The 22,759-nt window shown below is 34.7% G+C and overlaps 1 protein-coding gene across 2 annotated transcripts in view; it reads left to right on the forward strand.

Moving 5' to 3' along the window:
* The window catches only part of Mctp1 (multiple C2 and transmembrane domain containing 1), a 531,756-nt gene that overhangs the window by 243,478 nt on the left and 265,519 nt on the right, over positions 1-22,759 (forward strand). For both annotated transcript variants that reach the window (XM_071612401.1, XM_071612402.1), the window contains exon 2: positions 4,321-4,435. In XM_071612401.1, coding sequence (XP_071468502.1) covers positions 4,321-4,435 — 115 coding nt within the window. The remainder of the gene's footprint in view (positions 1-4,320; positions 4,436-22,759) is intronic.

A 22,759-nucleotide genomic window follows, 5' to 3' on the forward strand; every position in this document is an offset into this window, starting at 1 on the left:
GTTTCATTTTTGAAAAATAAGAACTCACATATACTTATCGTAAGTGGCAGAATTGATATTCAATCTGTGATTCTGGCCTAGCTAAACCAAAAATCACAAAAGCAACAATAACCAGGCAACTTTTTAAAAACAAGAAATGTGCAGCTACATATTCTAACAGATATTTAAATTTGCTTTAAAAGTCATTGTAATTAATTGTATGGTATTGATGCAAAAATAAGTAAATTATAGGAATTTCAGGAGCATATCCAAATACCTGTGAGAACTTGCTGTGTTGTAAATGGAAATGGCTTTTTAATAGGTAGTATTACACCTGCTGACTCTCAATCCAACCAACATTTGAAGAAATACTTAAGTTCCTGTTTTACACAGTATATTTAAATATACTGTATAAATTCATAATCAAGATGATTTAGAGATGTGCATAAAATTAAAATTATAAAAATACAAGAAAATGACTACATATTTTCATGATGTAGTAAAATATTTTTAGTCAAGATAAGAAATGAAGAAAGGATCTGGGGATAAAGCTCAGTGGTATAGCACTCGCCTAGTGTGTATAAGGTCCTGTGTTTGATCCTCAGCATCATGAGAAGCAAATAAAAAAAAAGGAAGGCAAGAAGGAAGGAAGGGAGGAAGGGAAAAGCAAATTAGAAAAAGAATGTAGAAGTTATTAAAAAAAAAGCTTTAACTGCCCAAAGACCAAAGATCAAAGACAGAAAACAAGGTAGAAGGAAATATTTGCAATATATATGATATAAAAACTGTTCCTACATGCCATATAAAAGACAGCATAATAGAAAAATGAGCAGAGGATATGAATAAGAAAATGAACATAGCCAAAAGATGAATTTTCTGTAAAAGAAAAAATGAACATAGCCAATAAATACATGGCCAGTGAAATTGTGTCTTAACTGTTAAATTCTAAAATGGCAGGAGTGGACACTCTGAAGTAACTAAAATTACCTATGAAAATTCCTTAACCTCAGATAACATATAGTATACATTTTAAAATATAAAACAGAGTACTTTATAAATTATGTAGTCTAAAGTTCCAGAAGCACTGAATAGTGTAACAAAGACTACAAAAGTTACAGATATCTGAGCATTCAAACTTTTGTGTCTTTAAAGGTGGGGTGAGTAGAAAATCACTTTTTTTTTCTGCAGATTGCATTCCATTTTTAAAGAATGTACTAAGCCTATATAATATTAATATTCATTAATAGATTTGTTTACTCAGAAACAATATGTATAAAAGAACCTAATAAACTGCTTAGAACACAATGTCCATGTCAGCAACTGTCCAGGAATCTGAATTTAAATCTTGATTATGAATTAGACTCTCATACAAACTGTTCTTTGAGAAGTTGTTTAGAAGCCGTTGGTTGACTTCCTCTTTCCAGATGGATGTCTTCTGCATGGCCCATAAATATTTGTCACTCTTTTATCCTTTACCCCGATTTCAAGATACCTGAACATACCTCTGAAAATATGTTTTAAAGGTATATAATGTGTTTTGCTCACAAAACTTGAAAAGTTAGAATAATTAGTAACATCATATGCGGATTAGTTATTGTAAATAGGTACTCTGACACATTTTTGAAAGCAGTGTCAAGGATTTAAACTTTTTGGGGAAAAAAATATCCTATAAGAATGTGTAACTGATGTGATTCTGCAATCTGTATATGGGGTAAAAATGGGAGCTCATAACCCACTTGAATCAAATTGTGAAATATGATATATCAAGAACTATGTAATGTTTTGAACAGCCAACAATAAAAAATTAAAAAAAAAAAAAAAAGCCTAAAAAAAAAATATCCTATAAGAGAAATAAGATTACTAGTCCTTTTAGTGGCAAACACTGAAACTAACATGACTGCTCATCAATAGGAAATAACAGAGAAACTATAGTATTGACACGCTGGGAAGATACTTTTCCTAAAACAAAAAGCAGTTACCAGGGCTTAGGGGATGAGGGAAAAGGAAAAACATTGCTCAAAGATGTAAACTTTCAGTATAAGATAAATAATTTAGGGAACCCAATATATAGCATGATGTCTGTATATAGCATGGTGACAATACTGAATTTTATACTTGAAATTTGTTTAATGTTGTCACCACAAAGTAAAACAAAATGAAAAAGATTAACTAAATGAGGTAAGAAATATGTTAACTACTTAATTATAACAATCATCTCACAAAATATATGTATGTCACATCATCACATTGTATATCATAGAGTCACACAATTTTGTTATTTATGCCTCATTAAAGCTGGAAAATTAGAGGTGTGGGGAGAAGCTGATCAATCTATGGGTAGAAAAATGCCATGATATTTTTCTTAAATAAATTGTTAAAATGGAGAAAATAATATAATATTAGCTTTGTTAAAAATTAAAACCAAAACCTAACCACAAACCACACAAAAACCTTTGTGTTTTAGTTTAGGTAAGAGGTATCTCCCCAAAACTCGTGTGTGAGACAATGCAAGAAAATTTAGAGGTGAAATGCTTATATAAGAGCCTTAACCTAAGCAGCAGTTAATCCTGTGGTAACTGTAGGTAGGTAGGGTATAGCTAGAAGAGGTAGGTCTTGGGGGGCATGCCTTTGGGATTTATATTTTGTCCCTGGTGAGTGGAACTCTCTCTACTTCTTGGTAGCTATGTCCTGGACTGCTTTGTTTTGCTGCCATGATGTTCTGTCTTATCTTGGGCCCAAAGCAGTGAAGCTGGCCATCTGTGGACTAAGATCTCTGAAACCAGGAGCCCTGAGTAAACTTTCCCCTCCATAAACTTGTTTGTCAGATGTTTCTGTCACAGTGACAAAAAGCTGACTAAAACACTAGTATGTGTATATGTTTGTAAAGAACTTTCAAAAGTAATAATTGGTAACTACAGGACTAGAACAATTGGATTGAAATTTACTTTTTATTTCTCTGTTGTTTCAAGGCGTGATCCAAACTAGTGGTAATAGGAATTCACAGAAAAAGGCAGTTGTAAAATATAACACAGAAATGGGGTGGATGGTACTTGGCAGCTATTTGGATGTGAGTGGGAGGCAAATGAAGGAGTTCAAAGATGGCTCAGCAATTTCTAGCCAGAGTGATTAGGGAATGGTGATGTCATTTATAGAAACAAGGTGACTATGAGGAGCAAAATGAATTCTTTATTGTTACCAGAGGAGAGATGATGACTCCAGGTTATCAATCAAAGTTGTGCTGCTTCTCATTTTAAATAATCACTGTTACAAAAGGAAATCTTCTTACCTTGGTCCTGAAACTTCAGAAAAAATATAATGCCTCACTTGAAAGGTGAATTTACTTTATGTGAATTATATCTCAATAAAAATTTGAAAAATACTGCTTTATGGTTGCATTTCATGTGAATTATGGAATTAAAGGATCGAAACTATTATCTATGCATATTTTAAAACAAAATAACATTTCTTTTTAAATAGAAAGAATCATAAAATTTAAAATAATATCAAACATGGGAAGAAAAATAACTTTCCTACTCTATACAAAATGGAAGAGATATAAGATTTGACTTCTAAAATTTTTACTGAATGTCTTTTTTGTTGTTTTCTTATTGTTATTCCTCTTGCAAATGTTTTTGTAACTCAATGCCTAGTGACTTATTAAGAGTGTGTTGTTGCTAAAAATATTCTATAGAGGTAGCCTTGCAAAGGTTTTTTTTTAAAAAAAAAAACTTGGTGCACTTTAATTCCATAGAAAGGAGCATTAGATATTCAGCCCCATTGAGAATTTGTTTCTTGCAAATACTGTCAAAATGCTAAAATGCTAGGAGAATTTATTTCCATACAATTATATCATATTTTATGTTGGGGCTGAAATAGAAGTGTATAATCCATCAGTCTGAGATCTTTTGCATAGGTAAATGAGTCAACAAAGACTCCTGAATAAATCATTTTAATTTTAATTTTCAGTTATATGGAAATCAGCTTCTGTACATCTTTATTCTCCATTCATAATTTAATGTATTTTTACTTTTAGAGACTATTATGTTAATCTTTTTAGATAAATTATGTAGTCTTCCATACGAAATGTTTTTCATATTGTATATGTTATAATGAGTTAAAATGGGACATTTCTATAATGGCCATGTTTTTATTTTAAGTCTAAAGAATTTTATGAATTTCAAAACCTTCAGAGAACTGAGTGATTATGTTACCGTGTGAAATCACAAGTTGATTTTTTATTGTCTAATTCTTACAATTTGGTTTAAGCTACATATAGTCTCCCATTAAGAAAAAAGAACAAAGATAATAAACTTAATATTTTGTATATTTCTTGTTTTCCAGAAAATAAACACTGTTGGAACCAGTAATGCAGATGTCCCTTTGGCTGATCCCGGAATGTACCAGTTGGACATTACATTAAGAAGGGGTCAAAGTTTAGCTGCCCGAGATCGAGGAGGTATGAACATAAGAACAATATCACCTAGATGCTTTTTCTGTGTATTTGTGAGAAAGATTGCTTCCTTTATGATTGCTTAAATTTGAATAAAAACTGTAATATTGTAATTTTGAGAAGTTTGGATTTAATGATGCAATTTGATATATTACCTCACTCCTCTGACCATGGAGAAAGAGGTTTTGATGCAGGTTCCAAACCATGACCTACTTGACCCAGACAGCAAGGTCCTTACCACACTGCTGACAAGTTAGACTCTATTTGTATATAATCAGTGGAACAGGTGGTTACATAGGTGAGGTGTCTATTTGAAGCTATACCAGAAGTTACTTTTTAGTAGACCCAGTTAAATCTACTGAAATTACAAAATCCAGGACTAGTATCTCACCAAAACTTTAGAGCTTTCCATCAAATAACTATTTGAGACTTAGTTGGACCTTGCAATAGGATTAAACAGGACTTGGTGGATTGAACAGGTTTTTTTGTAGGCCATGATGAGGCAGAGGACAACATAAATACTCCTTAGATTATAAGTGCAGTGTCCTGATAAACTAGGCTGGAGCACCTGAGGGATTCCTAAACCCAGGGCAGAGGCAGGATCAGGGATAAATTCCCAAATAGACTGTGTAGCATCCTTCATAAATTTTAATTACCAGCCATGCAGGAGATAGAGACCTGTAGGTCCCTGAAAGCTTCTGTCTCACAGGAAGCAAAGTTTTGGTGAAACTTCTCCTGCTAGGAGGGAGGAAACCTATGCTATTTTGTCATTATACCACTGGAGCGACCCATAACATTCTATGATACAGTTTTACTCCTTCTATCCTAACAGATATCCATACTTAGGGAATAGAGGAGCCAGATTAAGACTATAGTCTAGCTGGACATGGTGCATGTCTGTAATCCCAGCAGCTCAGGAGGCTGAGACAGAAGGATCGCAAGTTCAAAGATAGCCTCAGAACTTAGTGGGACCCCAAGCAACTTAGTGAGACCCTGTCTTAAAATATAAGAAGGACTGGGGATGTGACTCAATGCTTGAGGGCCCCTGGGTTCAATCCCAGGTACCAAAAACAAAAAACAAAACCCAAAACAAAACAGGCTATAGTCTAAAATTTATGTCTTCTCTCTCCAAGGGGATAAAATATTTTTATGTAATAGTGGTTATTTTATGATTAGAAACTACAATAGTTTTAATTTTAAGTAAATATTAGTAATTAGAACTTCTTTTTCAAATGTTCCTTTTGTCCTACTAATAGTAGAAAACTACATTATAACAAAATACAAGCAATATTGAACAAGTACAAACAATTTAATCTTTTTAGTAATTAGAATATTTTTAATGAATGAAGATATGATTGAAAATGTTAGAACCGATGGGAAAGATTTCAAAATTAAACATCTGGTCTAGTAGGTGAGGAGAAATGTTTATTGGATTGAACTATTTCAAATAAGTTATAATTAGATTACCAAAAGAAAACAATGCTATTAGCACAGTATTAACATTATTTCATATAACATTTTTTTTTTTAGTTTTCAAGCTGCTCTCAATATAGTATTTTTAAAACAGAATTAAACCACTGAACTGGAGATAAAAATTTTATTCCTATATAAGCCCTCAGTAATTTAAAATATATACTTTTACAATGTATTAATTGTTTATAATTATAAAAATTTTAAAACATAGCCATTAATGGGGGCAAAGTTTAATAAACTGTAGTACATCCACATGAGCATGCAGCTGTAAAAGACAATAAGGAAAAATCTCTAGGAATTAATAAGGAAAATTGTAGAAGATATATTAAGTTTACTTAGGAAATGTTCAAAAGAATATCAACATATGCATCATTTCATGTAAGAAAAATGATATAAGAAATTTTGCGTTTTCTTCTAATTTGTACAAAAAGAAGAACAGGAAAAAAATCAGAAATGAATAAAATTGATAACATGCAGAATGTGGGTAAGATCAGGTGACAAGAATAGGGGATGGGAATAAGGTAAAAGGGTGAGGGAGGAGTAATATTTCCCTGAGTAAACCATAGTTCTTGTACATTTGTAACTATGGCAATAGTTAGCATCTTAAAATAACTACTAGATTGATTAGTAAAAGTCAATAGGGCATGGAGGAACTCAGAAAGAAATATAAGAATAACTACACCTCAGGAGTTGTTGAATAAATAACTAATCTAAGAAACGATGTAAAACAGTAGTGAGTTATATGCTATAAAACTTAAAAATCAATAAACATAAATATTGTGTACTGGAGCATTATTATCAATTATTAGATGAATGTGTATGCTAGGAGCTAGCAAATAAGTAAATGGATTGTAGTGAATGAGAGCCAGGTAGTGAGAAACCTTGGAGAAAGTAGTTACAAATACAGGAAAGGAGAAGGCTAATAAAGAGGAATGAAATGTCACTTGCAGGAAAATGGATGGAACTTGAGAGTGTTATATTAAATGAAATAAGCAAAACTCAGAAAATCAAGGCTTGTATGTTTTCTTTCATATGTGGAAGCTCAAGAGAAAAAACCGGGGTCGGGGTGTTGGGAGGTGATGAGGAGCTCATGAAAATACAAGGGAGACCAGTAGAGTAAAGAAATGGAACCTGGAGGAGGGAGGATGGAAAGGAAAGGGAGGTATTGGGGAAGATGTTGACCAAATTATGTATAGTGTGTGCACATATGAATATGCAATAATGAATCCTACTATTCTGTATTATTATAATGCACCAATAAAAATATGGGGAAAAAAGGAAATGGGTAAGTCTAGAATGGTCCCTGTGGTATTAGGTAATGATGTGAACTAATGGGTTTTAATATGTGTTCAAATAGATATAAATACAAATGGATAAAGGTGTGTGTGTGTGTGTGTGTGTGTGTGTGTGTGTGTGTGTTTCCTACATCTATTTGCTGAAAGGGCCCAGAAGCTATAACAAAAGTTTAATGATAAAATAGTAACACACCTAGGGCCTAGGTATTTGTTTCTAAGTAGAATTTTCCTAATACAGTAATCAGGGCTCCTGGAGGAATGGTTGATTTCAGACCTGATGCAGGAAAAGTACAAGATGAGCCTGGAACATCTTGCATTGCCAGGAACTAAGGCAGTGCTCTGAAGTTGATGGCAGAATGTCAAAATTGCATAGGGCCAACTTAAAGAAACTCCTAATGTCCAAAACTGGGACAATTTCAGCAACAAAACAAATAATGGTACTAATGTAGTATAACATGTGGAATATAATAAATATCTCTGATTTCATACTGATAAATAAATGATTGGATAAAAGAATAAGTGAGATAGAAGGTACAGCTTTTCCTTATAGTAGAATTTCAATGTATGAGTGAAGAAGGGAAGATGAAAATAGAAATCAGCTTTTAACAAACACTAAATCACAATCGTTGTAGGCAAAAATCTTCAATGAATGCTAAAGTTATCTGTGCAAAATTATGATGTGAAACAGAGTATTTGCAGCATTTTGAAGTATTTTTCTGCAAGATATGAATGAGTTACAAAAGCAAAAATACTAACTCTAGAGAAGTGTGGAAGACACCACCTTAGCCAAGTGATCAAAGGTGATTCAGAAGTAACGAGACATGCAGACATCACATAGCTCCTGATAAGGTACACCAAGCACCACCTGTCATTTCTGTAGCATTCTTGTCAAAATGCAAAAGCTCGACAAAATCATAAGAGAACATCAGGCAAACTCCCATCATAAGACACAATTTATCTGAACCGTATCATCTCTATCTTTTGAAAGGTGTGTGCACAACCTCATTTCAACATTCCCTATTTCTCCACAATTTGGGATCTCAAATTATTCTCTATAGATATTACTGACAAAATTATGAAACAAATTTCAGGAAACTTGGCGGGGGCATGTATTTAAGAAAAAAAAATGAGAGAGGGGGAAAAAAGAACAAAAAGAGAGAAAATATTACTTTGCAAGAATGAAGAATACAACAAAATGTTAAAAGGTTAACTCTAATTCAGTTTCACCAGTTTACCTTACTTTTGCATTTGTGAAATTTTAATTGGGTAAGGGTAATAAGAGATAATTACAGGGAGGAAGCAACCTGAGTTACTTTTGGGGTTGAGTAAACATCTTTGACCCATTTCTGAATAACTGTGTTAAACATTTGATTGGATAGATGGTTTTGGGTCATTGTAGATTCATGAATTTATATACATATAGCTGGCAGGATAATTAGATGGAAATGGATACTTAAAGTTAGAAGAAAGCATTGCAGTCATGTGGGAATACAGTTTTGAGTGCTTGAATTGGGATTATGAGTATGGAAGTGGAGAAGGAAAGGAACATATGAGAGAAGGTTCAAGGGAATGTTCATCAGGTCCTGGGAGCATTTGGGAGGCAGGGGCTAAACAAACAAACAAACCACCACCAACAAAACCTGATGGTGTCTGGGAGGTCTGTGCAGGTTGGAAAACAATGAATAAGACCCTTGCAGAGCCATTAGAATTAGCACATCCTACACTCTTCATTTATCCCACTGATGTTGATGTTCCTTTTTCACAGGAAAGGTGCCCTTCCCATTTGCTTTTCTATTGCCCGACAATACTTTTTCCTGGAGTCTGAGAGTCTGTTTATGGTCATCCAGCAGGATTCCGTAAGGCCATTCTTTGGTCTGTGGACCACCAAAGCATTGCTGGGGATGGAGGGCCTCGCATTTCAAACATTTTTGAAAGTTACTATTATGATTTTAGTAGTGTATCATGGTTATTAATAATATTGGACCATTTTGACATAATCATGTGTGCATGGAATGTAATTTTCTCCCTTTCAGTCCCCAGTACTTTCTTTTTCTCTCCCCCTTCCATCCCACTGTTCCCTTGCCTCTACTCTGCTGGTCTCCCTTCTGTTTTATGTCAATGCCCTTATCTACTACCCAGCAAGACAAAAATGTCTGCGTCCCCTATGCCTCATATCACATTTGCACAGGAGAATGGGAGGAAAAAACTCATTTCCACTTCTACCACTATCACTGGAATGCTGGACTTTGTTCCTCCAGAATCCTCCTTCATATGTAGTAGATACAGAGGCAGCCTCAGCTGCCCTCATTTTTATATTTTTGTTACCCCTTTTCCAGAATATCCAGATGGCTTCTTGAAATAGTACTACCATTTCCTGGGTTTTACTAGCTCTTCTTTAGGCAGCCTGATGAACCACAAAGTGCATGATCTTGGGAATCTGACACACATGAGGTCAAAGCCAAGTTCCACATTTTGTTAGCTGTGTGACTTTGAGTGAGATGTGTGTTTTCCCTATTCCAATTGAGGGTTCCAGGTTTAGAAATCAGAACTATAGGATACCTTGTTAAATCTGCAATTGAGATAAATAATACATTGTCTTTCATATATATGTATAAACATGTCTCAAATAATATTGGAAAAATACAAATATTAAAATATGATTTATCTGAAATCTGGGTTATCATTTTACCTGACCCTATGTAATTGTCAAGTACAGTTATTATTAGAAAAATGCCTTTTATATTTTAATTAAGTAGTACTTTTTAGGAGATATACCTTTTGACAGAGACATCTATATTATCATGTATTGGATTCTTAATGTAATGTTTTAACATAGTTATTTGTACTCTTAGAAAAATAAGAGCAATGTAGCAATTCCCTACAATTTGATTTCTTGAAATTTGTATTGTGAAGAATATATTGTATCCCTAGAGCTGCTTTTAAAAATTACCCCATGGAGACCTAAAACAACAGAAATTTTTTTTCTCTCAATGTTTTAGAAGCCAGGAGTCAAAATATCAAGGTGTGGCAAGGAGAAACACCCTCTCAGAACTACTGGAGAGAATTCTCCTCACTTGCAGCTTCTTGTGGCTCCAGGATTCTTTGGCTTTTTATAGATGCATCACTCCAGTCTCTGCCTCTGCCTTCATGTGGCCCTCCCCTCTGTGTCTCTGGGCCTTGTATCTCCCTCTCCTTTCTCTTATAAAGACACAATGGTTGAATTTAGGATCCACCCTAAATACCGAATTACTGTATCCCAAGATTCTTAACTTAATTACATCAACAAAGACCTTATTTCTAAATGAGGTCACAGTCACAAGGATCAGGGATAAAGACTCAGACATACCTTCTTTTTTGGGGGGTAAGGAGTCTCTAGAGGTTCAAGTTAATCTACTACTGAGGACAATTGCTTCTCGTGCTAGGATCAAATTTAAATATCAATCAGGTGAACTGGGGGAACTTTTTGTTATTCTGTTTATAGCAGTGTTAAAAATCCCTGCATTGCTGGGTCTGATGGTGCACACCTGTATTTCCAGGGACTCTAAGAGGCTGAGGCAGGAGGATCACAAGTTTGAGGCCAGCTTCAGCAACTTAATAAGATCCCATCTCAATTTTCAAAAGGGGGGGGGGGATTGGGTATGTAACTCAGTGCCCCTGACTTCAATTCCCAGGTGAAAAAAAAAAAGGTAAAAAAGGAAAAGGAAATTCCTGCATTGAGTAGAGTTAGAAGATCCTGGGTACCATACTCTGAATCTCTTGAAGCCTACCCTATGAGTCTGATGTGTCTGTGCTGAAGGGTGTTTGCAGGTGTTCTGAGAACCACATTTCCAGATTGTAGTAGAAATCATAAAAGTCTGGTAGATGGGAAAAGATTTAGAAATTTACCACTAGCTAAGATTCACATTTCTCACTAATTGAGAACACCAGATATAATGTAGCCAGATCTGAGAAAATAAATTCAATTTATTAAAACTGAAATATATTCTGAATTCTAAGTGTAAAAAAGGACTTTTTCAAGTTAGAGGGCCTGCCAGCAATTTTATCATTAGAATACGATTTGTGAAGCTCCTAAAGAGTTATTCTCCTAGTGGGTAAAGCAGAGTAATATGACTAGTGTGTATTGTGCACAAGGTAGGATGCACAGATATATACATATACTTATATCTAAAGATATCTGCATATACAGATGTTTCCTCCAATCTTCACAGGACTGGCTGTGAGAGTACCTGCCATCTCTGATGTGTATTCATGGTTTGGTGTTCAGGTTCCTCTTTGTTTTTGATCCTGGGGAAATTTATTTATAATAGGATAGCTATTCGGTCTATTCCCTAAAGACCTAAAAAGAGCATGCTACAGGGACACTGCTACATCGATGTTCATAGCAGCACAATTCACAATAGCAAGACTGTGGAACCAACCTAGATGCCCTTCAATAGATGAATGGATAAAAAAAAAATGTGGCATTTATACACAATGGAGTATTACTCTGCATTAAAAAATGACAAAATCATAGAATTTGCAGGGAAATGGATGGCATTAGAGCAGATTATGCTAAGTGAAGCTAGCCAATCCCTAAAAAACAAATGCCAAATGTCTTCTTTGATATAAGGAGAGTAACTAATAACAGAGTAGGGACGAAGAGCATGAGAAGAAGATTAACATTAAACAGGGATGAGAGGTGGGAGGGAAAGGGAGAGAGAAGGGAAATTGCATGGAAATGGAAGGAGACCCTCAGGGTTATACAAAATTACATACAAGAGGAAGTGAGGGGAAAGGGAAAAATAATACAAGGGGGAGAAATGAATGACAGTAGAGGGGGTAGAGAGAGAAGAGGGGAGGGGAGGGGAGGGGAAATCAAAATGAGATTTGATTGTAGACGAACTTGATTTAGAATAAGTATGATTTAATTCAGCAGCTGTTAATCAAGATGGCAGTAGAGGATAGGAAAGGCAGCAGAATACAACAGACACTAGTATGGCAATATGTAAATCAATGGATGTGTAACTGATGTGATTCTGCAATCTGTATACGGGGTAAAAATGGGAGTTCATAACCCACTTGAATCAAAGTGTGAAATATGATATATCAAGAACTATGTAATGTTTTGAACAACCAACAATAAAAATTAAAAAAAAATAGGATAGCTGTATAGTCCAGTTAACCTGGGGGCTTTTGTTTTATACCTTTTAACTGACGTAATTATTAACAGTATTCTATTGCATTCTCAAGAGTCCCAGATTCAGTCATATAGAATATACTAATGCTTCCTAAAACATCTTAATCTCATTAAAGTTCATCAGGAAATTAAGCAGTATGGGCCTGGGAATGTAGCTCAGTTGTAGAGTATGTGCATGCATGAGGCTGCTGGTTCAATCTCCACTGTGTGTTTGTGTGTGTGTGTGTGTGTGTGTGTGTTCACGCACGTGCACGCAATTGCTAAACCCTGAGAATGAACTTCTACCTGGAGATTTTGTAATGACTCCAGGATTGCACCATTGTCTAGAAAGCATTTTATACTGGTCTTAACACTTTAGTCTATGTCAGTGAAAAGGGTACAGTGGCTCCTCCCTGGGATTTGTCTACAGCAGTATATCTGTGGGGTATACCTTTCTTTAAGATAGATTCCTAAGGTTTAGCAAGAGGTGACATCCTTTACCAGAGGTAAATTTGGGATACCTTAAGTCATAGAGCAGTCACTACAATTTCCTGAAGATACTCTGAGGATGATGTTCCCACTGTTGAAACATAGTCATAGTTCACCTATCTAAACATTATTTACTTTTTAAGGTGTCCTTTCTTCCATTATTAGGATTACAAATTTGCTTCCTTCCTAAGGAAGGAAAGAGAACCAATGTTTATTAAACTTTTGTAAATAACTACATTGCCATATGAAGTAAAAGGATCCAGGAAAGGCCCTGAGGACAATATCTGACACTCTTCTCAGTATTTTAGAGATAATCAATATTCAGTGTATTTCCGTCAGCATCTGCATAGGCTTTGCCAACGGTGTTCTTTTCAAATGAGATTTGATTGTAGACGAACTTGATTTAGAATAAGTATGATTTAATTCAGCAGCTGTTAATCAAGATGGCAGTAAGCTTAACCCATTTTAAAAGCATATCTCTGAGTTTCTTTATTAGAGACATTGTTCTTATGTTTCTCTGGGGTTAATTAGCTTGTACTCATGGTTTTCCATATTGAACCTTCTTAAAAGGTATGTTTCTTCTTGGTATTGTGTTCTTGGATTTTTATGCACTTTGCCTATATGAAGAAATATTCTCAGGAATTCTGTTATGTATTGCCCAAAATTGGATAATACACAAATTATTCTGTAAATTTTGAAAGGTCAGTTGGCTTAGTATATCTATTAAGAATGAGTTCACATTTTCAGTACAACTGACATGAAATTATAGGCCCATTAATTAAGATTATTTTAAGAGATGTTATTCATTCTAATTGCCAACAATTCAATCTTCTAAATTTAGGGCAAAGGAGAGAACAAAAAGGAATGAAAGTGCTTTATTGTGCGCTTATAAAATAAACCATTAAAAGTAATACCAATAATATCTGAAAACAAATAACTATAATTAGAAATGTGTCTTCACTTTCACAGTTATATTTCTTTTTCTGATGACCTTACATTAGCAACCTACTTTCACAAAGTCATTTGCCATTGCATCGAAAGTGCTCTGGAAATCTAAAAATTTAGGTCTCAGTTTACATTTTGAAATCTGCACCCATGAGTTCATCTCTGCAACCTCAATAGTCTTTTCCACCAAGGTCTGAGACTGACTTCCTTTGTGATTCCTCTTGAAGACACCATCTCTGTCCCTGTAGCTAATAGTAGGAACATAAGGCAAGCACAAGGGGAGAAGGAAGGCTACCTGCTGATGAAAGTTTGAATGCCTCTGTTTTACCTATAAACGATGCCAGAATGGAAGACAGCAGCATCTCCTTTTGGAAGTGAGTATATAAGCCAATATACATACTTCTAATGTAAGTGATGATTACCCTGAAAGGAGCAATACGTTATGACAGTGAAAGCACTGGCAAATCTCTACTGTCTTACAATCAGCACTGAGCACTGGCACCAAAAGCATCTAACTGATCAATAATTTAAAAACTAAAAATGGAATCTACCTAGAAATAAATTTCATGACACTTGAGTTACCCCAAAGGAATAACACTGTACCTATACAAAATTGACCTTAGATAATTGAGTTTTACATTTACATCTCAAAAAGAACAAAACAGTATTCTATAACCATTGTGGCTCTTGGTTCAACTAAACATCAGCCTTAAAAGACTATCTATGACCATACTTGACACAGTCTGTTTAAGAGGATATAGGACCAGAACTACAGCTTATCAGCCAGAAAGCACCAGATATTTTGTAGTCTATGTAGCAGCTCCAGCTCCCACTACCATCTGCAAGTTATTTATCTTTATATTTTGGTAACATAGTGCAGATGCAAAAAGACAAGATCCACACTGAGGAGATGTGGGAACCAACCTGACATAAAGGCTTCATTTGCCACAGGAGCCATTACTTCTTATAACTACTTCATAGACATGTCCTGTTATAATAGTCATTATGCTCAGGAAAGCTCAAAGATGTGGCTTCCTACCAGGTGTTTCTATTTGTCCTGGTCTAGATAAAATTTACTAATCAGGGAATCATTTTGCCATTTGGTGTTTAGTAACATATAAGTATATTCTTTCGTCAGGCTTCCAAGAGAATACCAAATTAACTAAAGGTAATATTCTCATTAGGAAAGGGGTATAGGTTTCCCCACACTAGAGTAAGTACTGAGAAAATTTAGAAAATGTGGTGCATTCCTAATTTGTGCCTAATTGTATCATGCAGTCCCTTTGCACTTGAATGACCCAGGGCAGGTTTCAAGGTGAGAGAGCAAGCCTTCTGTGTTCCTAGCAGCTGTTCAGAAAGCACCAGTCTGTCTGTATATAAAAACACCCTCTCAGTTTCATTATTCCAAATTTACGACCTGACCTTGGATAACAATAAAATCAAACAGGATTTCCAGAGCAGCACACAAATGCTCAAGGACATGAAGGAGGTCTACAACCTTGACTGTGTTACTAACACAGTAGCAGTACTTATAGCAACCCCAGTGGAGGCAAAACAACAAGTAACTCAGCAATTACAGGTTGTCTAGTCATAGGAAACCTTTATCATTTTTTCTAACAATTTTTTAAAAATAACTGACCATGGTCAAAAAATACTCAAAATCATCATAAAAGCAGACCCAGTTTCTTCTCTCTATGGAAAACAAATTTTCATTGCTTTGTATTGGTAATAGACTGTCTTCACTATTTTTCTTTCCAATTTCTATTATACTTAAACTTCTTTTAAAAGTAAGTTAAAATTGGGCTTGGGTTGTGGCTCAGTGGTAGTACGCTTGCCTGACATGCATGAGGTACTGGGTTTGATTCTCAGTACCACATATAAATAAAATAAAGGCCCATCAACAACTTTAAAATTTTTTTAAAAAGTTAAAATTATCTCCATATGCATATATTCAATATATAGACATGTATGTGAAACAATGGTAGATAATATATTTTGGATTGAATATAATTAATTTTAAGAAGTACAAGACACTTTACTCCATTAATTTTACTTTTGAAACTTCATGGCTATTGGTGTTACAAATAATTTGCATATTTAAAAATATGTAAATAAAAGCTACTCAATAAACTCTAATGTGAACCAGGAACCTTAGGTGTTATGATGTTTGGATTTAGATTGATCATTTGTAACAAATGTACCATTCTGGTGGGATGTTCACAGTGGGGGAGTCTGTGAGTGTGTGTTAGGGTCCCTCTTTGTACTTTCTGCTAAATTTTGCTGGGAAGTTAAAACTAATATAAAAGATAAAGCATACTTTAAAAAAAAAAGAAAAGAAAAACCTATCCTGTGGTGACCAGGTATCTTTGTTCTGTTTATTTTAAATATTAAATGACAAACATTACATATTAATTACTTCAAGTCTCAAAGTTAAATATGAATCATGGAAGGAAAATTAATATTGACATTGCCAAGGAATACAACCATGACTAATGTTAAAACCCATCAGAGAAATACAGAACCTTAAAGTTTTATCAAAGAATCCAAATGAAATAGCACACAGCATTTCCTAAAGTATAAAATAAACACATTTTAAAAATATAGATACTACTCTATTTCAGTTCAGTTTTATACCTGTTACATCCAAACATCCTTAAATTTTAAGTGAAATTAGTGATCACTTATCTATCCTATAGGACATGTCTAAAAATTTATAGTTACTTAAGCCTCCTATCAGAAAATAAATATGATTTACATGAATGAAATGCAATGTTTGCATTATATCCCATTTGGTAATACAGGCAAAGAGAAGATATTTAGCTGTCTTTAAATCAAGTTTTAAAGAGTTAAGGTTCAAGAATTTTCTATGATCAGGAATATTAAAGAGACTTAATTAAGTGACCCTAAAGGACATTTTATAATTATGTGATACTTATTTACCATTTAATATTACCATCTTTCAATCTTTATTTAAAAATCTTAAGACAAAAGGTTTCTTAAGGACAGACTATTAGCATACCTTTTGTTCTTCATCTTATCTTAGTAATCAAGAACACCTATTAACTACAACTCTACCCTTTTAAACATTTGTTCCTTCCCTTACATGGGGAAGGGGGTGTTTTAAAACTCCTTATTCTAAATTTACATGTACCTGCTAATTTCAGGACCAATCAAAATATGAGCTCTATTCAATTGGAGAGACTACATAAGCTTGTTGATTTCTCTCTGGAGTCTGGTAAAAATACCTTGTCAAAAGAAAAATCCTGTCCCAACATAGTATAGGGATAGGTCTTTTGCCTCAGGGAAAAATATCAAATAGCTCAACTTTTTGTTCTGTTTTATAAAAACCAGAACTATCTCTTCAATTCACTCTAGGACAGTATCCTTTTCTTGAAAAGTTCTTAAGAAATTAGCGATCAGATACTTTCTTCTCCTTTCACTTTTAAAGCAATTTAATTAGATATTTTTTTATAAAATACATAGTTATCCTTAATTTTTAGAGAAGATATAAAAAGAAAAAAAAACATACAGTTGTACATATATACTAGTGATTTTCAAAGTCTAGTACCCAGAACAGTATCATCAAAATCACTTTGGAACTTGAAAATTATCAGACCCCACCCTAGACCTATTGAATCATGAACTCTAGAAAAAAATACCTATTCACCTGTGTTTTAAGAAAAACTTCTATGTGATTCTGATATATACTAAAGTTTGTGAATCACTGATAAAAAAAGATCTCCAGCTGGTCATGGTGGTGCACACATGGAATCCCAATAACTTAAGAATCTAAGGCAGGAGGATCTCAAGTTTGAGGCCAGCCTGGGTAACATATACCCTGTCTTAAAATGAAAAATAAAAAGGGGCTGGGGATGCACAGTGGTAGAGCATGCATGAGTTCAGTCTCCAGTTATGCAAACACATACACACAGATATCCAAAGAACCTCACTGGCACCAATAGTCATATGGACAATTAGAAAGCCACTATACCAATTACTATGCATTATTCTAATTAGTGGGTAAATGAAACTGTGGACCAAAAAAACATGTAGGCCAGGCACAGTGGTCCACATTATAATCCAGCTGCTCGGAGGTGGAGGCAGGAGGATCTCACATTCAAAACCAGCCTCAGCAACTTAGTGAGGCCCCAAGCAACTTAGTGAGACCTTGCTTCAAGATAAAATGTAAAAAGGACTAGGGACATGGATCAGTGGTTAAGCATCCCTGGGTTCAATCCCTAGCATCCCCTCCAAAAAAAAAAAAAAAAAAATGGATAATAAAACTTCCTCGAGCAATCCACAGTATAACCAAAAGACTTCAGTGAAAGATTACTTGCTCACCCTAAACTTTTTTTCTAAGAGTGTTTCTCACTCTTTAGTAACACAGTGGACAGCTATGTAGTAACTCTCAAATACAACACATACCACAGAATTCTTTGTATCTAAAGCACTCTAGAAACCTGTGCAGTCTTCTAGGTACCTCTTCCTGGAGCTTCTGGAGACCCCTCAATACTCTAGTCTCACTCAGGCCTTTGGACCCGGTTCACTCCTCCAGGGCCTAAGGTTAGATGAGGGTCCTTCCAAATGGACATTAGACTTTGACATGAGAGGGCTGTGAACATGAGCTCAGATTTCCATGCCTTTGAGAAGTCTGGCTATTTTCTGGTTACAGTGCTCTTAAAGAGGAAGAAATCTCCAATGTTGTTCCTCCATCTAGTGGCAGACATCTGCTTGGCTTTGATGTTCCCCTAATCACTCCAAGAATTGCCTAGGGACTCAGAGAACCATTTCAGTCAGTTTAGTTGCTCACAAGTGTTGGAGATTAATTGCAATCTTTTTTGCAAGTGAAAAGGCTCTCTGAAGGACAATTTAAAAATTCACTTCCAAGAACATTTTACTGATAAATTTTAAATCCCTGTCCTTCTTTGCTTTATATCAAAAGCAAACTTGAGGTTTCTACATCAGAGAACAGGCATTATTGTTTTTCACACTGGTTTCCCATGTTGACTCTCCCCTTCCCTGTGGGACAGAGTAAGAACAGCACATACTATGAATACGCACTGCCAGGAGGAACCCACAAATCATGCCATTTGGAGTTTCTGTAAGAACTCCACACAGAAGCTCCTCTTCCCTTCTGGAGAGAGGAAATTTGACTTAATCTTTCTAATGAAAATGATATCTGTTCAGAAAAGAGAAGGTTCCCAGATATTTGTAACTCTTTGAAAAGTAAAATCATGGCCGAGGGCCTATAAACCTTAGAGTATGAGGAGAAAATGGTTCTGGAAGGAGAAGACACTGTCTTATAGCCTGCAGTTCATTATTCATTATTCTTAGTTATTACTTATTGCTTATTTCTGTCAAGCATGGATTTTATCCATTGTGAACGTGTAGGTGCTCGGTAATTATAACCTAATGTGAAATTCTCATTATAAAGAATGACCAATTTGATATGCACAAATATCTTTAAAATGTAGAAGGTTAAGTTGCTTAAAATTTTGTAGCATTCACTGTATATACCAAAATGTACTCAGAGGCAATGACTACAAAATGGTGCATCTGATTTTTTAAAATTGTATAGCATTTTGAGACCTTATTACTTATTAAAAAAAGTTACCAGAGAATAATTTCTAATTAAAGTAAGAAAAGGAACCAAGCGATGTTCTTCGTTATTCCAAAAATTTGTGAGCATAAATTATAAAATAACTAAAATAAAATGCTTTTCCAGAAAAGCACATTCAAGTTTTAACTAAGTGGAAACACTTAGCTTCAGTTAATTTAATTCTAAATGACATCTTATTGACAGTCTGTTAGTTATGGAAGGAATATCATGGTTTTAAGTTGGGTTCACCAGAAGCAGACCCTGACAAGCAGATTGGAGTATCTTTGGCAGACAATCCCAGACATCAGTGACAAGGGGAAGGAATGAGACAGGGAAGGGGCCAGCACAGAGTAAATGAAGAAACAAGCAACCTCTGGGGATCCTGGGACACCATATGGAACCTCCTCAGCAAGTTCCAGTGAGGAACCAAGAACATGAGTTGCTTATTCAGTAATTTCCATTTGCAATTGGTTGAGGCCTGCTCCCAAGGCATAGGTCAAACATGCACCAGTGGCTGCAGAAAGTCACTAGTGTTTGTAAAAAGGATGGAAGTAAAAAGCCTTTGGTGTGAAGGGAAACTGAGAATGCAGACAGCATATAGCCAGGTACAACATCTGCTACTGCATGGGTTTGGCATCAGAGAGACCAGAACTAAGTCACTGAATAACTAAGCTTCACTTGCAAATGAAGTAACAAAAGTGTCTACCTCTCAGGCTTGTTCTAAAGATTGAATGGGTTTCTGCATAGGAAGTTTTGTACAATATGCAAAGTCAGCCATCTGATAAAATTTTCATCACCATCAGCATTATCATTAGCCTGACATTAACTAAAATATGATTAATTAAATTGGTGAATATTTGAATGAAATATGCAAGGACGTTTTCTTTTCTGTTATTTTAGTGGTAGTACATATTCTACTGGGATCTGGCATTCAGCATTTGCTTTTGTGCTTCAAGAACTTCTCTGGTTGTGTGCTACAGTGACACACCATAGTCAGAAACACCATAGTTTCTGCCCTAACAAATAGCTGATGTTGACAGCCTACTCATTGTATGTCTTTGTACTACTTATTCCAAAGTGACAGCCCATCTACCCTACAGGAAAAGAAAAGTAGGATTTTGTTGAGAAAAAAAAAGCAAACATTAAAAGTTATAAAAGGAAATCAGTGCAATCTAAAAGAAGAGTGATTTAAAAAGAAAAAAAAAGCAACTGTTTGTCTGATTTCTTATACTTTTTAATCCAACTCTTTGAAGCACGAAGCTCCTATTTTCTTTAAAATATCATACAAGGCTTTCATTAATCATTTCAGAATTGCACTCTGAGAATGATGATAAAATCTGAAAAGGAATTGTTACCAGTTTTCAAGATGGAAAGAAAAAGAAAACTATGGGAAACACTTCTCCAGAGTATTGAACATTATTTGAAGTCAATTATTACTGATTTCTATTTCACTCTTTCAATAATATTGAGCAACAAAAGTATTCTTTACTGTTATGAATAATAAATGTCATAGCAGAAGTCAATAGAACCTCCTTTTTACTACATCATATGCAACAAAAAAATCAATAGAGAGTGAAAAGACAACACATTTCAGGTGCATTGTTATTGCTCTTCAAATGCATTAATGTAGGGTATCGGTAATACAGAAGGCTGAATAAGATTATTTTTAACTTTTCATAAGAAAATAAGGAATTGTTTTAAAATTGTTATTAGCAAAGACAGGAATATTTTAGTACTACTGCTCAATGGCACAAATACTGTCACCTATTAGATTTAAATTCTTTTTTAAACATTTTTATTAGTTGTTGATGATTTTTTTTAAATTTTATTTATTTATCGGTATGTGGTGCTGAGAATCGAACCCAGTGCCTCACACATGCTAGGCAAGCACTCTACCACTGAGCTACAATCCCAGTCCTAGATTTCAAATTTAAGGGGTTATTTCTTCCTACACTTTTGTTCTACAATTGGGTATTAGATGGGAAGGGCTTAAGAAGAGAAAGCATTGCATCTTTTTATTAAGTCCAAGAGTTGTGGTAGGAAAGTGGTAAAGGAAGTTCTTGGCCATACCAAGGTAATTCTATGAGTTCCTGTGCCTTGGATTCTAGCTGAGGAACTTACATTGAAGTCTAGAAAATACAGTGTAATAAACCAGCTAAATAAAACTAACCTCAGGACTTGTGGTATAGGCAGAATTCTGAAATGATTCCTAATGATCCATGCTGTTTCATTCCCAATTAGAGTGAATGGAATTGGTGAATGTGATAGCTGCTATTTTTGCAGACATAATGAATGTTATTAACCAATAGGTTAATCAAAAGGGAGATAATCTTCAGGGGCTTGATTTAGTGAGGTGAGCCCTCTAAAATTAACCCACAGCTTCCAGCAACAAGGTGAGACAGCAGCTCGGAAAATTTCCATTGGACTTAGAACTAAGAACATTTTTATAATGAAAGTCTGGGTGGAGTAAAGCATACATTGTTTAAATTAAATATTCATTGGCTATTTACACATCACATTATATATTTACATATTACATTGGCTTTACAGAGGAGCAAGTGAATGCAACCAGAAAGCTCTGAGATAGGAGGATACATCATAAGAAAAGTCATTGCTTCTGGATGGATTGGGGTTGTAAGCAGGAGGGGCACCTAGGGGATCATGATGGGATTTAAGTTAAGGTTTTAAAACACATTTGGGAATGTGGAACAGTCTTTTGTTATTTTAGGCCCTTACCTGTTAACTAATTAATCTCTGCCCCCCCCCAACCTTTCTCTGGCCCTTGTCATTAAATTTAGGATATCTTAGAATTTTTCTTTTATCTACAGGGTCAAAGTTAGAGGGATAAAAGGTAACTTATTTGTCTTTCCTTCCAGATGGTCCGTCTGTTTCAACTCTTCTAGAAAATACTCTTAAAATATGCTCCTTGAGCCACTGGATTAACTAAATCTCAGTTGTCCATGCTAAGGCTAGAAGGTATAGCACCAAAAGAAAATACCTAGGACATTTTCAGATGCCACAGTCTTTCAAAGACCTAGTCCCCAAAGTCATTTTTATGACAACCAATGAACAGAATTGCTAAGGAGCACTTTCATTTAGTTAAAACATTAGCACTTAGAAAATCTATTCATTGATTCTTGTGAGCAATCTTTGAATACAATAGAAAGCAACTGTGTCATTTCTAAATGAAAATGGGAATATTAGAGAAGATTGAAATAACTGCTATTCTGCAAAGTCTTGTAAATCAGCCCAGAAATAAAAGGACGCATTAAATATTAACATAAAGGTATTTTTAAGAGATATAGTATCTCCATTTCAAGAATAAACATTAATATAAATCTTAAGTACGTTTAGTATTTATGAAAATTATATTT

Source organism: Marmota flaviventris, chromosome 5 (assembly GCF_047511675.1).
Source record: "Marmota flaviventris isolate mMarFla1 chromosome 5, mMarFla1.hap1, whole genome shotgun sequence".
Taxonomy (NCBI): Eukaryota; Metazoa; Chordata; class Mammalia; order Rodentia; family Sciuridae; genus Marmota; species Marmota flaviventris.